The sequence below is a fragment of the Anoplophora glabripennis genome, unplaced genomic scaffold, assembly GCF_000390285.2.
Source record: "Anoplophora glabripennis isolate ALB-LARVAE unplaced genomic scaffold, Agla_2.0 scaffold132, whole genome shotgun sequence".
In the NCBI taxonomy this organism is placed as follows: Eukaryota; Metazoa; Arthropoda; class Insecta; order Coleoptera; family Cerambycidae; genus Anoplophora; species Anoplophora glabripennis.
The window spans coordinates 477,096-493,220 of record NW_019416288.1 but is presented as its reverse complement, the minus strand read 5'-3'; the positions used below and the strand labels follow the sequence as shown (position 1 = coordinate 493,220).

Below are 16,125 nucleotides of genomic sequence, written 5' to 3'. Positions count from 1 at the left end.
GTTCTCTCTGAAAAAATGAATAACTTTTCATCTATGAGATTCATTCATTCAAATAATATTTATTATTTATAAATTATTTATAAAGATATGTTTCTAACAGTATTCCTTTAGCACCCTGTACTATTTTACATTTTCGGAGTCATGTTCATAAGAAACTTTTTACTTATGTTCATCATTTCTCATCTGTTTGATTCTGTGAACAACATATAAACATTTATATCTAAAGAATTGCCGGTTTCAAAATAAAAATAATAATCAATTAAATTTTTTTAGAAATGGAAACTAATAATACTTTGTTACAAATAAATATCCTCCAAACAATATGTATACTTGGTCCAGTTTTAAAAAAATTGTAGGTATAAAAAATTTGAACCAAATTTATTAAAATATAAATTTTAATCAATAAGTTAATGTTATGTTATAAATAGTTATAGAAATTGAAAATTTGTTAAATTATTTCCAAGGTACAACTTCTAGTCGCCACTTCTGTGATGGATTTCCGTTGCAGTCGTTAATGATAAGACCATCTGTGAAGTTTTTGGTATTGCTTATATCCAAGCACTTGTGATTAGTGATGTGAAGAAATTCTTTTGTCTAAAAAAAAATAGGGAATATTTATTAAATCCACATTTTAATTCTCCTTTCCCTTGAATAAAGTATAGGTACATATACAATGTGACCCACGATTGTGCCTATTTTATTTTGAAATTTATGGGAAAATGTCAGTCTTTATATTTCTGCTTGTCTTCAAATTTATAAAAATGTTAACTTCTTGCTTGTTGCAGGATGATAATTTAAAAAAAAAATAAAGTGATCCTCAAACGAAAATGTTACAGATTGTTAGGAAAATCAAGAGGGTTTTAATTGTTTTGTAAATAAAATAATTGCCTTTTTCCATATCAGTAAGATATATTAGGCACATATGGTTCCCGTAATTAACAAATGATAATAATTAATTAAAATCCCTTGAATTTAAATTGAGATATCTGGTGTCCTCTATGACTTACCTTCTCGTAGTACTTCCATCTTTGTCTGCTGAAACCGCTACAAGCTATTATTCTGACTTTCAAGGGTCCAATTCCCACCCTTTCAGGGGCGTCCAGACATATGGAATCGTCGGTCATAACAAACCCTTCTTTTGTCATAACGAATAGTTCCATGGCTACGTCATCACCCAAACACCTAAAAAAAAACTAATTTTCTTTTTCACTGAACTCAAAACTGCTTTCTTTTTATATTATGTAGAATTTACTATTTTTAGTACCCTATAAGTACCCTGTATAAGGTAGGTATAAGTTTAGTTTCTTTAATACTGCGAAAAATTTTAAAGATCGATTTCTTGTTCAAAAGAAAGGGAGAGACGCTTGTTATCGGAGTTAGATCCCCTTTTGGGGTTGAAAATTGTAACCCTTATCTCTTGTGTCTTTTTACAGTTTTTCAACTAGCATTAAAAAAATGGCATATTAAGAAACTTTCCTGTTTCTTGATTTTTACACTAAAATGTTCAATTTGTTTTGTAAAAAAATGTAGTGCAACTCAGAAATAAAAAAAAAACTAAATTTTAACGCGTCTTTCAATAAGGTTTAACTCCGACAGCAGACGTTTTTGGAACTACGTTTTTATAAGAGACCCCTCGTACTATCTGGCAAGGAACCCTCCTTAATATTGCTCACAATATTAAAAGAAACTTTATTTGTGTTAAACGAGAAGTATACCGTTACTTACTATGCAAAAAAATTACATTACGTTTTAAAAAACATGTACCTACTTTATTTTTAGATGCTAGAGTACTGACGAGAATATTGATCACACATTGTAAACTTATCCAATTACAAGAATTCACCTACCTTTCTAATCTTGCGATGCCCATAGGTTGATTGGACAGTCCTTTTCTATCAGGCTTAATAAGGCACATATCTTCTCCCAAATTTTTTATGCGACCAAAAAAGCGATCCTTCTTAGGGAAAAAATGTTGTGGCCAGATGTTGTCGAGATACCATTCGAAACTTTTGCATTCCAGTTTTCTTCTTAGCTCCACCCTTGAGGTAATATTTTGCTCATCTTTAACGGCTCTACAAAATTAGAATATTTTTTAAATAGTTTAGAACAGTAATTCTAATTATTTATTTGTGACATTTTCTGTTACTATTTTTATTTAAAGGTATATTTCTGCGACATTGAGAAAAAAATTAATTGCACCAAAAGCAAGGGGTTGATTTTATAAATTTAGTTTTGTCTAACCAGAAATATCTCATATTGAAAAAGTACATAATTCTTCAAAGCTACACAATATCCATCTTTTCGAAAAGTTGTAGGTATATTTTCGTTCTAAAAACTCAAAATGACATTTCTTTTGTCTTGTTTATCCATATATCAGAAGGAGATTATATTCACTGTAAAAACCGAAAATAAAACACATTTCGTTACTTAGAAACTTTAAAAAAAATAATGACATCTTGAAACAACAAAGAAGCTGGCAAATACTAATATGTATTTAAATTTCAATTTAAATCATCATAGGAATAGTGTAGTAAAATGTTTAAATCAAGCAACAAAATTAATTTTAATCAATCAAAGACTTCTCATACCTTTGTACAAATTCCTGAAAATAATGAAAAAAAATAAATTAAAAATTATTATACTTGAGCCCAGTTGTCTTACAAAACAATCCGAAATTTGTTATTTTTAAAAACAGCGGGGATCTATTGAAAGACAAATTATTTTATTTATTTATTTATTTNTTACATGGAAGTTTGACATTTCTAAATTCTGCTTAACTCTCTCATCATCAACAAATAAATTCTAGGCAAATTCTAGCTATTTGCCATGATTAACGTTTCTTGACTATGGCTTTGGTAACACAAAACTAGGCAACTGATCGTTGGGAAACACAAAATACCTATTTAAACGAAGACAATACTGCGGAGATAGTCGAAGTTCAAACGAAACAAAATTACGTTTATATAGATGTGACGTAATTCATTCTGATTGGTGTTCAACCTATCATTGACGGATATTTTATAGTTTTATTTTATCATAAATATTATCAATCTCGCTCTTTATTTATTTATTTATTTGATACACCATTCAATAGAAAATATCCAATTACTGAATGGGTGGGAACACAATATGTAATTTAAAAATGAAAAATGACAGTAACAATTGGTAAAACAATTCGAAGACAAAAAAAAACTAAAAATAAATTTAAAAGTAATAAAACTTAATATTTTATAGAATTTATAGAATAATCACACATAGCTTGCATTTTCTATTTGCTAAAACTTACCTTGCCATTTCGTTGAACTTGAAATAAAAATCAGCCCATTCGTCCATCCAAACCATAGCCACCCTCGCTAAATTCGAAAACAGTGTTTTATTTATCCCACCCGGAAAAGAATACGGAGAAGATTTCCGGAAAATATGCCCCACTCTAGAACAAGGGGCTATCTGTATTTTTCCACCACACTGCCAAACTCTAAACGACATTTCCAAATTTTCACCACCCCATACGTTCATATTCTCGTCATAGGCTCCGATCTCGAAGAAAAAATTTTTATCCATCGCGAAAAGTCCACCAGCCATGGTCGGTGAGTTGAATGGTTGTGTGGCGTCGTTTTTCCGCAGCTTCATCTCTTTGCCACCTAGAGTGTACCACCTGCGGAACAGATTGAGGAAATACATTATCTTTGTAAAATCTGTTCGAAGACAATAAAAAATTTAGTGGTAGTTTTACACTAAAATAAGTCTCAATGTTTCTATTTTCATACATTCATGAGTGTAAGAAACATTTTGCTCAAAGAGTGTTAATGACTATTTTAACCATTATTCGGGATTAAAATCACTACAACTGTGAGTAAATTGTCCACAAAAAAATTTCTCAGAAAAATTCAAAATTCCCATAACCTTATGAGATTGGAAACGCAGTGAGCAAGACAAAGGAATCCAAATCTGTTCAGTGCATTACCACTATCACAGGGATAAGGAACTATGAAGTTCTTGAGTTGATGATATTAAGGTGATTTCAGATAGAAATAAAGGGAGTTACTACACTTGAGTTTTGGTTCTAAGCTTAATCAACCGTAGCTATTATGATCAATTGAAACCCTTTGTTCTTCTGTTCACTCCATTCCCAGCTTTATAGGGTTATAAGGTTATTGGGGTCATAATGTTTTGTTGGTGTCTGATATAGGGTTGAAGGGTACTAGGGTTATTTTAGAACACAACATGATCGTCATTAGATATGAGCTTCCTCAAGTGTCACTCAGGTTATCAGGCTTATAGTATTATGTAGTTATAGGGTTCTGATGTTATAGGGGCTGGGTTAGGTGGCTTCAAGGTTATGGAGTTTCTATGAAAAACCCACGAAATATCTAGTTTTACTATTGACAGTTGAATGGTTTGGCGTTGAATACCATTGAGAACTCTTCAAGACATACATATAATTTAACGGGCTAATAAAGAATCCTGACGTGGACAAAACAGAAGATAGATTCAGATTCAGTTGCCGAAAACATGTAAGAATAGCATGACCTACTATTTTTTGTGGGTCTGTGTTTTTGTCTATAAAATTTTGTCTTTATTTCTCTTATCATACAAATAATCAGAAAAATTACCTAAACTGAAGATTCCAATTGAACGCACCCCAGTGCAACTCAAAGCTCTTGACGTAAGCGAATGTATCATCACTTATAATGTCAATGACGGGACATACTACCGTTTTTCTGTCGTTTTTGATCACACTTAAGAGGCTTTCCAACCACCCGATAGTGCACTCACAGTGAGCGTCTAGAAAAGTCAGTACTTCGCCCTTTGCCGCATGTGCCCCTTTCAGTCTTGCTTTAATCAACCCTATTCTTTCAGGGCTGCGAAGGATTGTAGTTTTGACAGGCAATGTGCGGATGTAGTCGTCCAGGGGTTTTTTCAAGAATTCTAGAAAATAAAATAAGTTGTTTCAATATACAGTAAAAAAATTTAATGATTAATTTTACTTGAAAACGCAGTCAGAGTGGTTTGCATTTATTCACACCCCATGATTGTAATAGGGTCTGTGCAACAAAAGAGATTTAAATAATGTTCTTCGAGATAAAGCACCAATAATTTATTATTTGTCCTTGTAACATGCGTTGGAGTTGTTAATGTTCGAACGGTAAAAGATTTTTTTTAAGCTGCTGCTCCAGAAAATATCTGTAGCCGATCACTTTCTACTTAAAGTGCGTCGTTGCTGATTTAGATCGGAAAAGTGATAAAAGAGCTAGTAAAGTGTCTTTACCGAGCTTAATTCCGCCAATGTTCAGGAGTTCCGCAAGGGTCAGCCCTGGGACCACTGTTATTTATTATTTTTTATTAATGACTTAACTGAATGCTTCGATCTCAACTTTTTACTCTGTGCGGACGACCTGAAGTTGTTCGTGGAAGTTAAATCCTCTACTGATTATACTAGATTACAAGATAATCTTGACAGATTACACAATTGGTGTTCATGAAATAATAATCTACCTCTGAATGTAAGCAAATGTAAAATTATGTCTTACAGGTGACGCAAAACTAATCTATATTTTGATTATAAAATTGTAGAATCTTTTTTAAATAGAGTTACGCAATTTATTGACCTTGGTGTTACATTCGATACTAGACTATCGTTTGACGAGCACATTAGTTTAGTATCTAAATCTGCTTATAAGAATTTAGGCTTTATTTTGCCTAATTCTAAGGACTTTCAGAACGTAAAGGTTCTAAATATATTGTATGCAGCATTTGTGCGTTGCAAACTTGAATATGCATCGGTTGCTTGGAGTCCCATTTATAATGTTTATAATATTCAATCAGAAAAAGTGCAACAGAGATTTTAAAGACTATTCACTTTTATTAGTTATGGATTTTATCCTCCTCGTGGTACACCTCAGGATTTATTGCTTACTTGTTTTAATTTTTTAATTTATCGTACCAATTTACTAATAGCATCTCCCCTAGATCAAATGATTTCCAATTATCAGAAGTATGAAGATCCACTTGATATATTTTGTCATTGTATGAATGACACAAAAAAATTGTTTGCCTAGCAAATGTAATCCTTATCTTGTATATATTAGTTAGCTTATTTGTTTTATTTGTCTGTTATTGTTTATACTTAAGTACTTTTGTCTGGATTTTATATTTTGATTGCTCTATTTTATGTAGTACTTATATTTTTATATTTAATGTTAGTTTGTCTTTTTCTTTTAAAATTTAGTTAAGGTTTTCTGTTTTACCTTATTCTGTAACTGGGACTTTGTCCCGTTGGATTTCTAACTAAATAAAACAAAAATTGGAAAAAGAGAAAAGGAAAACGAATCTTTAATAAATAACTCTTTAATCCAACCAGATAAGTGTTGGCAAGTTATTATTAACGTTTCGAAACCTCCTCTGTTTTCGTTGACTGAGTCAAATGTGATTTTTTTTCAGTTAAGTTGATTATAATTATAAGAACGAAAGTAGGGAAACATTTTTCTAAATGCTAGCAATATTTTATTTGGTATAGTGTTTATAGTGTAATCGTGAGCAAACAACTACTTTCTTAGGATGAGATATTCGTGATTAAGCAAAATTAACTGCTTTAATGAACATTAAAAAATGTGACATGTCGGAAACTGGAATTTCAGAAAAAAATACTTCTATTGTTCTTATTTAAATAAATATTCGATTAAAAATCAATCATTTTAGAAACAACATATATTTTTACGTACATATTACATAGTCATTACATGAGTCCGAAAACGCATTTTTTTCGAGATACAGAGCGTTACAATAAAAAAAAAATAGTTATAATAATATGGATGGTATGACAAACCTCTCTCACTAGCGTCATCGACTAATATTATTTCTTCGACTAGCCCATCTGGGGACCTATTTATCACACTCCACACCGTCCTGAGTAGAGTTGACCAAGCTTCGTTGTGGAATACGATGATTATACTAGTTTTCGGATAGGAACTGTAGTCTTTGAAAAGGGTGGTGCACCTGAAATTTAAGATTTTGTGAAGAATACCTAGAAGGTGCAATAACTTTATTGCACACTGTATACAGTACGTTCCATTTTAAGGAAACCATTTAGGAACACAAAATACGATGTTTAAAAGAGAATAAAATATGTTTTTCCACGGTCAGGAGTAGAAATCAGTTTCTATGACATCAAAATTAAAATAGAAGTAGTCGATTATTCCCAAGGGAGTATAATGCTCCCAAGGGAGTTTACATTATGGAGAACGTTTTTCATGCAATAAAAAAGATAACAATGAAATTATTTATTGACATTTAAATTAAATGTTACATTTGTACAATTTTCAAAATTAATATTAGAAGGAATATTACTTTCGCTTACATTTACAGTTTTTGTGATTGCGCTAGTAGTGGTACCTACTAAAACCTGATTAGCAATTTTGGTCTTATTTTCAATGGAGTTCTCGACATAACCCTCAGCGACTGTCGTTGATTTCCAACCAGCATGACGCTTTATTGTCGTGATATCCACACCAGCATCTGCCAGTAATGTCGCTGAAGATCTTCGTAAGCAGTGACCAGTATAACATGCAGCATCAGGTAATTTTAAATACGAAGCTACTACACTCGGAATTTTTCCCATGGTATTCTTGCCAACTGGCTGCGAACTACATTTTCCTGCTTTGTAGTACAAAAAAAGGCGCTTATGCTTGACGTGGGGAGGACGAAGGGACAGGTATTTTCGAAACAATTCAAGCATATTTCCCACATCGGTAACCACAAAGGTTCGTGGAATCTTTGTCTTAGTGTTTGGAATTTTTACAATCAAGGAAGAGCCTACATCCTCAATATCATCTACAGTTAAATTGACTAGTTCATCAGTTCGACAAGCTCCGGCAATCCCCAGAATTAATCCAACCTATAAAAAATCAAAATACTTAATAATTGAAATACCTAACAACAAAAGTAATCTTACCTTAATCATTAAGAATTCTTTGTCATCTGCACTTGATAGAAAACGGTCGATTTCACCCTTTGTCAATATTTTCGATTTTTTCGCTTGATATCCGTCACCGGTTCTTTTCAAAAATGCGATCAGCTTGGGGAATTTGCTTATATCTATGTTGTCGTAAATTATCAAGCATGACTTAACCATAGAATATTGCGCCCATAATGTGGAAGACTTGTAATTCTTTGCATTTTCACTGAAGTATGCCAACAAAACATTCTCGCTGTATACTTGAACATTTTTCTCGGCGCACCACTTTTTGAACCGATTGTAGGCTATATCGTATAAAGATCTTGACTTCGTAGGCAGCAAATTGCTTATTGCAATATTTGCAGCCTCCACAATCTCTTCCGACTCACAATTATTCATTGTGCACTAAACAAACTTTAAACTAAACTAAACTAGCACCTTAATTTGACAATTCTTTTTGTTTGTTTACTTTGTAGTTATGACAATAACTCAACGACTACTAAATAAATGCTCAAATCCGAATACAATAATTCTGGTGCTACTGACTTCATAATGACAAAATATGTGTTTTTAAGTTAATGAGACCGTGGAAAAAATAGTATATACTTATATGTTTCTTACTCCAATTTACCATTAGTAATTTTTTTATAAAATTTTCTATGCAAAAAAATGCATTTTATACTTTTTTACCTAAACTAACGAAGCAACATGAATGCTATAAAGAGACAATTTGTAGAGAATCAAAATACGAATAAAACGAAAGGTCCATCGATCAGATCAGATAATTAGAAACGAAGGAAACCCGGAAAAATCGGAAAATTTAGCGTTTTTTTTTAATTCATTAGTCCGCCATGTTTTATTTAACTTGTAGAGCTGATCCTGTGCACAAAAGTAGTGAATTATATGTACTTAAGTCTGCACAAAGCAAACGCTGTCAGACTATTAGTTTTGGCATAATTGCAATTTGAAATTTTTATGCACTATTTTGCAAAAGTTTCTGGGTGCGTTGGAGTTGGTCTGATTTTAATTTTTCAGCCGGATTTTAAAAGTAGAAGTATAATACTACAAAACGTATACTTTAATTTTCCGATAAAATGATGCGAAATAGTAATAATTTATCAGGTGCTCGGTATTCTATGCAGATAAATACTGGAAGTTGCAATAAATAACGCATTTTTCTTTAACTCCTCAAAAAAATATCATTTTATATAAACTTTTGTTAATAACTTCAGTTTGAAGGAAGATACAAGGTTCCGGCTTGAGGCATTCTTTTCGTTATTTTATGTGTAAAAACACAAAATAAAAAAGATTGCGTTATATTTGAACTTATTTTTGAAAATCGATAAAACTCTTTCATTTGGAAAACAGGGGCAATTGACGGTTTGTTTATTTTTTAAATTGAAATTCAATAAAGGTTATGATTAAGCAATCAATTGCCTTTTCAACAAGCCCAACGTTATTGAAATCGGTTTACGTAGTCCAAAGTTATCTTACTTTCTGTTATAGGAAATAATTTCACCCCCCCTTCCTTTATTTTTTAAGATGGAGCAAAATTTTTCCAACAAAAATTTTGAAGAATGAGTAGATCTCGAAAACATTGTTATATCTATCGTTCAATTTCATTTTTTTACTTTTATTTTAGAAATGCGCCCTCTAGCGGCCAAAATTAGAAGCTAAAAATAATTTTATTGAATTTCTAGTGGCTATATTAGTCATCAATTTTTTTCCCGAAATCTATAGGACAAATAGTTACCGAGATACAGCCGGTCGATGACCTTAATGGGACACCCGGTATTAAATAAAAATTAATTGTCACCACTGGTCTAAACAAAATAAGTAAATAAATAAGTAAATCTTGTTTGAAATGGTCTGTTTAGTTGAATATTCTTCCAACTGTCAAAAAAATGTAATAGTATAAACCATCCTTGTGACGTAAAGATTTGTTTAATTAGTTTTTAAAATTTTTTCGCCAGTACCCAAAAAAAAAACAAAATTTGCTCATTACTTTTTAAATTCCTTGATGATTCGAAATCTCCAAATAGAGTAAATGTTTGTAAGTATATTTATTAGCAGATATGAAAAAATGTATTTGTTTCCTATTTTCCTTTTTTGACAATGCAGTTATTATCCATACTTCGACAAAAAAAAATTATATAAAAAGCTCCGTGCCGTTGCTTCATGTCAATTTAGTTATTATTATATCTGATAAATTGAGAGACTTACCTTTTTCTTCTAAAATCTGGAAGACTTCGATTTAAAGGTATTTTATCGCTGGCCATCAGATTGAACCTATTAATTTGAAAAAGTTGCTGCATTTCTAGCAAATCCTTAGGTTCCATAACAACAGGAAGGCCATTCCTTCCAGCTGCGGGACTAGGGTTAAAATTATTTTTGTTTATCATGTCATACGTGGCATTTGGAATTTTACCCACGGGGTTACCTACATAATGGCCCACAACAACTCTAATGCCATGTTTGTCCACGTACTCTTCCTGGTTCTTGTATCTAAAATTTTCAAGTAACTAGTAGGTACGTAATTTACAAAAAAAATGTCACTTACCTATAAACATGTGGCGTGGATGCTTCATTTTGTTTGTCAACATGGATTAATCTAGTAATAACTACTATTATCACAATAGTTAGGAAAAACAATATCACAGGAAATAGTCGCTTACATCTCCTTAAAGGTCCAGCTATCATGTTATTGAAACTAAAACAAATGTGTACATTTTAAAACAAAGTTTAACAAGATCAATTAATGTTTATTTATAATGCCTCGATATAATATTAACTGTGAAACGTTAAATTTAGAGATAAAATTTGACCCCTCTTGTCAGCTAATAAGCAAATTGTATAAAAAGTGGTATGATTTGTGAGTTACTATTTATGAAGTAGGTTCGTGAAGTTAGATCAGCATTTATACCACATTTAAAATTATTTCCTCAGTAACTAATAAGTATTTATAAGCCAAAGATTAAAATTTGTAAAAAAAAAGCTTGAGATACAAATTCAAGTCATTTGAGCCAGTTGAGTAAAGCTAATTTAAGTAAGTATAATGTAATGGTTGAGTTTGAGATTAAGATATAATTAATACTAAAAAATGAATGCTAACGCGGCGCTTGAGATAAGTTTTAAATAAAGGATTGCTGGTTGATCTCACCTTCATTAATCACACATCTGGAGCCAGATTTTCAGGTGGAATCAAATTTGTAGGCAGAGTCATAATTTTAGGCCGAGTAGGCGGCATTTTTTCGGCAAAGTCACATTTTTAGATTGAAGGCATAAGCAGATGCAGTGATGTGCTGTGTGGCAGTAATGTGTCCTTCTCCTTGAACTTTAAAATTATTAAGAAATAAAAGCATCTAAATGCCATAAGAAAACTGCACAGTAGTTAAAAAAATCTGATTGGAAAACCATAAGCCCTTGCACGACTAAATAAATGTGAAAGAATAAAGTAGAAACTTTTTTGTCTTGTCCCATGGAAACAAGCACATCCCACTACACATCATTACATGTGTAGAGTCCTTAAGTCATTTTTTAAGCGAAGTCACATTTTTAGACGGAGTGGAATCTTTTACCTTGATTTATGAAAATCTGGCTCCAGATGTGTGATTAATGAAGGTGAGATCAACCAGCAATCCTTATGATGCCAAATTTTACTGAAATCGGTGGATTTCAAAAAAGTACACCCGCCATATTGGATCAACCATCTTGAATTTTTACAATGTGAATTCATATTCGTAATCAGCGACCCAAAAAACCCCTTTATACAAAATCTGGTCAAAATCCGCTAAGAATTTGAAAATAGCGATTCCTGCTCGGTTTTTTGAGGTTAGAAAAAAAACCACACGTTCTAGCTCAATTCTAACAGTGGATTTGTATTCAGCAGAGTCTTTTACATAAAAATGTACTATTTGATGTGGAAATGAAATAAATTTTTTTCCAAATTTTCCCAGTAAATTTTCTTCAATTTTTACTATTTTTCACAAGTTTTTTGAGGTTAGGAAAAAATTGTCACGTGATGGGCCAATTCTGATCCCAGATTCGTGTTCAGGAGGGCAAATTACTACGAAAAATATATGTCGCATAAAAAGTATACCCAACTTTTTTTTTGTGTGGCTGTGTATTTGTGCCTCCAAGAAATAATAAAATGTATATGTAATAATTTATTGCATATATTTGTTACTGTACTTCAATATAATATACAGACATTTTCATAAATAATAATTCATGAGTAGAATTTTCTATATAAATTTTAGTCGTGAGAGCAAATTTTTAATAATTTATTTTCTTGTAGATATACTGTAATAAATGTTAGAGTACAAAAAAAAATATACAAAACGTGTTTCTTATACACAGAGTGTGACAGATGAAAAATCGGAGAAAATGTCGTTTGAAATTGAAATTAAAGTTGGCTTTTCTACAGATCACATCCTGTATGAAATAATAAATTTCTCATAGACCTGGAGGGTTTGACCAACTTTCGTTTTTCATATTATAAATTTTGATTCTAATTATTACAAATTTTAAAATACCATGTTCCTCGTATAATACTGGGTGTCTTTAAAGGGACCACCTGATATAGTATGGCTCAAAATAAGTGGAACTCCACTGAAATTAGGAGCAATCGTTTATTAGCAAAAAATATCCCTTTAAAGGAAACAGTGCAATTACAGTTTTAAATTTGGTTTATATAACAATTTTATTGCAAACAGAATTGACAAGAGTAAAAAACATACTTTCTAAAATCAATCTAATCATTGTAACACAATCTAAACGAACTAAAAATCTAAAAAATAACTAATTATTATTGACCTGTCTTAAAAGATATATTTTTCAATTGAGTTGAAAATAACTTAAACAAATTTTTTTATGTATTTACAAATTTAATTACCTTTTTGTTGAAAAGATTGTCTTTAGAGATATTAAGATTAACTTTTTTAAGCAGAAAAGTTGGAGAAAAAGATTTTTCCATCCCAAAGTGAAATACACCGCGACACAAAAAAGTTTTGGTAGTTGTAGGTAGCTTGTGGCGCCCTCTAGAAGATACAACGAATTCGCCGATAAATTTGAATTAAAGAAAATGTTATTTATTTTTTCAACTGTAGCTCCGTTATTATCAATTTTTGGACTAAGGCAAGTTTAGTCAAATCGACTTATTTTGAGCCGTTCTATATCTGGTAGAGTGTTGTACAGATTCTTTAGAGACACCCTGTATAACCATTTTTGTCAATAATTCGTCGCAACCAAATATAAAATTATTCATACATAAGTAAATGACATTCCATTGAAAAAATAACAATTTGGACGCACTGTTTTCACACATCGCTCTATACAATTGAAAATAATTTCTTTGATCGCGTCCCTTATTTGAACATTTAATATCAAATGACCATAAAGCTATTGTACTTTGCTGAGTTAATTAACCACCCTGTATGTTTACATGTTAAATACATTATAAGTACAACATATTTGTAAACTTTGCACAGCCCTTGCATACTTTATCATAATTTTTCGTATTTATGTTCATAGATCACTGCAATAAATAATTTTATATCCTCTAAGTCTAAAAATATAAATATATTGAGAACATTTATTGAGTTTTTTATGTTATCCGGCAAATGTTACCTATAAATTTAACTCATAAAAAGAATTATATAACTATATACTTTTTGAAAAATTCATTATTAATCGAGTTACATAACACCAACAATTTTTTTATTTATTTTTTGCCGAAACCCTTTATTCGGTTAAGCGTATTTTTAGAGTTTTACGAAAAAAAATCAAAATTCTCAAACCCTAAAGGGTTCTTAAATGGCCCTTACCGGGAAAAAGTTAATCATGTCTTTTTCATTGGCGATTTTCTAATAAAAATCTAAATAACCTCAGCTCACACTGCCCTCTTCCATTAATCACTATTAATCACACTATTAATCACAACTAAAGATGATTTAGTTTTACAATCATATAAAACATAATTTCCTATTATCTTGTTTCATTTATGTTTCAAAATTGGTAAATATAAATCTTTTTTAAGTATGCTCCTATAAACAGTAAATGCCTACTACTATTAATCACAATTAAAGATGATTTAGTTTTACAATCATATAAAACATAATTTCCTATTATCTTGTTTCATTTATGTTTCAAAATTGGTAAATTTAAATCTTTTTCAAGTATGCTTCTAAACAGTAAATGCCTTGTTTATGTTATCCACTTTAGAACAAAAGAACCTTTTCGTAAGATTTTATAATTTATTTCCTTGTCAATGTGCAATGTTTGTTACCAGACTTCCCCGCCTATGGATACAAACAGAAACCTGCTCCACCTTACGTGGGTCTATACAATAGTTTATATCGCTTTCGTGCGATGTCGCTACGTGAATCAAATTATACCTGGTTGAATATATTCCTCGAAACCTTGATCGCGATATAATACAGTCTTACGAGAAACGAAACTAGAAATTGGATAGAATTGCGTTTGAATATAATATCAAAGATTGGTTTCTATTTAAATTAATGTTTACTTACCTTAACTAAATAAGAAACTTTCCATTTCACCAAGCACCACATCACAGAGTATTTGCATAGTTGTTTGTCTTATTCAACACAGTTCTGGGAGACTGACCATGAACTCCTACAGTTGCGTTCCTCCACCACTGCGGTTTGTCTTTACAACGTCTCAGAATGGTACCATAAGATTACTGTAACATGGTACGTACGCTTGTGCTGATGCTAATATTGGTCATAAGACTGTTGACAATATTTTTGTAGATATCTAGGTAGTTCTATTTTCAAATATTTTTCTCATAGCGTGACTACCGCTGCTTCATTCAATGCAATGCATTAAAAAATTTGAAGTTCCCCTAAACAATTCAGTAATTGCAGTAACCCCAATCCCAGAGGACAGCTATTTGTAAATTTGAATGTGATTAGCTCCCGTATTTTTTCTACATTTTAAAAGTATTAAGATAATTTAAACAAATTCAAATAATTTTTTTCTAAAAAATCTTATCACAGAAAGTCAAACAATGTTTCAATACCAAGTATGCAAAATATGCAAAATATATTTAACCTTACAGACAAGATTTTTAACGGTCGATACTGCGGGAAACGTATTCGTTGGGTTACATACCTCAACAAGCGTTGAATTATTCCAAAAATAACCTGTATACAGCTAGTAATAAGTAATTATCCAAAATAAAATATGAATATGATATGTCTAAATATTTAATACAAAAACTCATACCTACAAAGAGATCTTTACGTTTTTACATTTTGCTTAGAATTATTTCATTAGGTGGCCTCCTTCCGAATCGAATTAATAAATGTTAATAGAACAAAGTTACACATAAAAAATATAACATTAAAAAAAATGCATTTTGAAATGGCATCGTCAGAAATATCGGATATTACAATACAATTAATGTAAATAGCTTTTTTAACTTTGTCAAAGGTAATGTTAAAACAACAAAAATACAAGATACTTCTTGGAACGATGATAACATTATTCAATTCGATTGCAATATATCATGTATTGTGTTTACATTAATCATGTTTAGAAGTATCATTTTTAGTACTTATTTTGGATAATTATTATACAGGGTGTTCCACCTAAGAGGGATTCTTCTGTAAATCTGCAACTGTAAAAGGAGGTGGGTCGATTTGGGCAGTTTTTGCTCCATTTTGTTTTTGCGATAAAACATGTGAAAAAATTCCTGTAATATCTACTACCAAAAATGAGTCGATCTGACCCGAAACGGACCACCCACTCGCCACCCAGTTTCCCTGTAACACCCCCGCAAATACTGGAAATACCGTCACTAGATAACATCATTTTGGAGAGATTCGGCGCTGTAAAACTGGATAACTCGCCTCGATCACCGTATCCTTGGGTTTTTGGGGTTGCTGATCACGAATCCGTGGTCCATTAGCCTCCACCAGATGTATTTCAAGGTCATTTGAAGGTCAAACTGAGAAAACGCTGATAAAAAAACATAAAAAATATATCTATGGGCCTCGAATTCGTGATCAGCGACCCCGAAAACCTAAGGAACTATTTTTATATTTGAATCTTATCTGATGGAGACTAATGAAATGGGACCACCAGATTGACCTCCAAATAACTTCGAAACTAATCTCACAGAGGTTAATGGACCCCGGATTCGTGAT

The 16,125-nt window shown here is 31.4% G+C and overlaps 1 protein-coding gene across 2 annotated transcripts; it reads right to left on the bottom strand.

The window, feature by feature from the left end:
• Positions 1-333: 333 nt before the first annotated feature.
• LOC108904643 (polypeptide N-acetylgalactosaminyltransferase 1) lies at positions 334-14,572 on the bottom strand. 2 transcript variants are annotated; one of them, XM_018707278.2, is made up of 9 exons: positions 14,485-14,572; positions 10,515-10,664; positions 10,178-10,459; positions 6,827-6,996; positions 4,614-4,929; positions 3,287-3,655; positions 1,848-2,072; positions 1,008-1,182; positions 454-594 (listed from the first exon to the last, which is right to left on the bottom strand). In XM_018707278.2, exons 2-9 carry the CDS (start codon positions 10,652-10,654, stop codon positions 454-456), a joined length of 1,818 nt encoding a protein of 605 aa, XP_018562794.1. In that variant the 5' UTR covers positions 10,655-10,664; positions 14,485-14,572. The 2 variants fall into 2 exon arrangements, with proteins under 2 accessions (XP_023313208.1, XP_018562794.1); XM_023457440.1 differs by lacking the exon at positions 14,485-14,572 and having other exon boundaries at positions 334-594; positions 10,515-10,654.
• Between the last annotated feature and the right edge of the window lie 1,553 nt (positions 14,573-16,125).

Bases quoted from the DNA above. Each gene is read 5' to 3' on its own strand.
- LOC108904643 (XM_018707278.2), bottom strand. From the start codon at position 10,654: ATGATAGCTGGACCTTTAAGGAGATGTAAGCGACTATTTCCTGTGATA. The intron at 10,460-10,514 runs GTAAGTGACATT...TGAAAATTTTAG, and splicing joins TCCACGCCACATGTTTATAG to ATACAAGAACCAGGAAGAGT. The intron at 1,183-1,847 runs GTAGGTGAATTC...GTTTTTTTTTAG, and splicing joins GGCATCGCAAGATTAGAAAG to GTGTTTGGGTGATGACGTAG.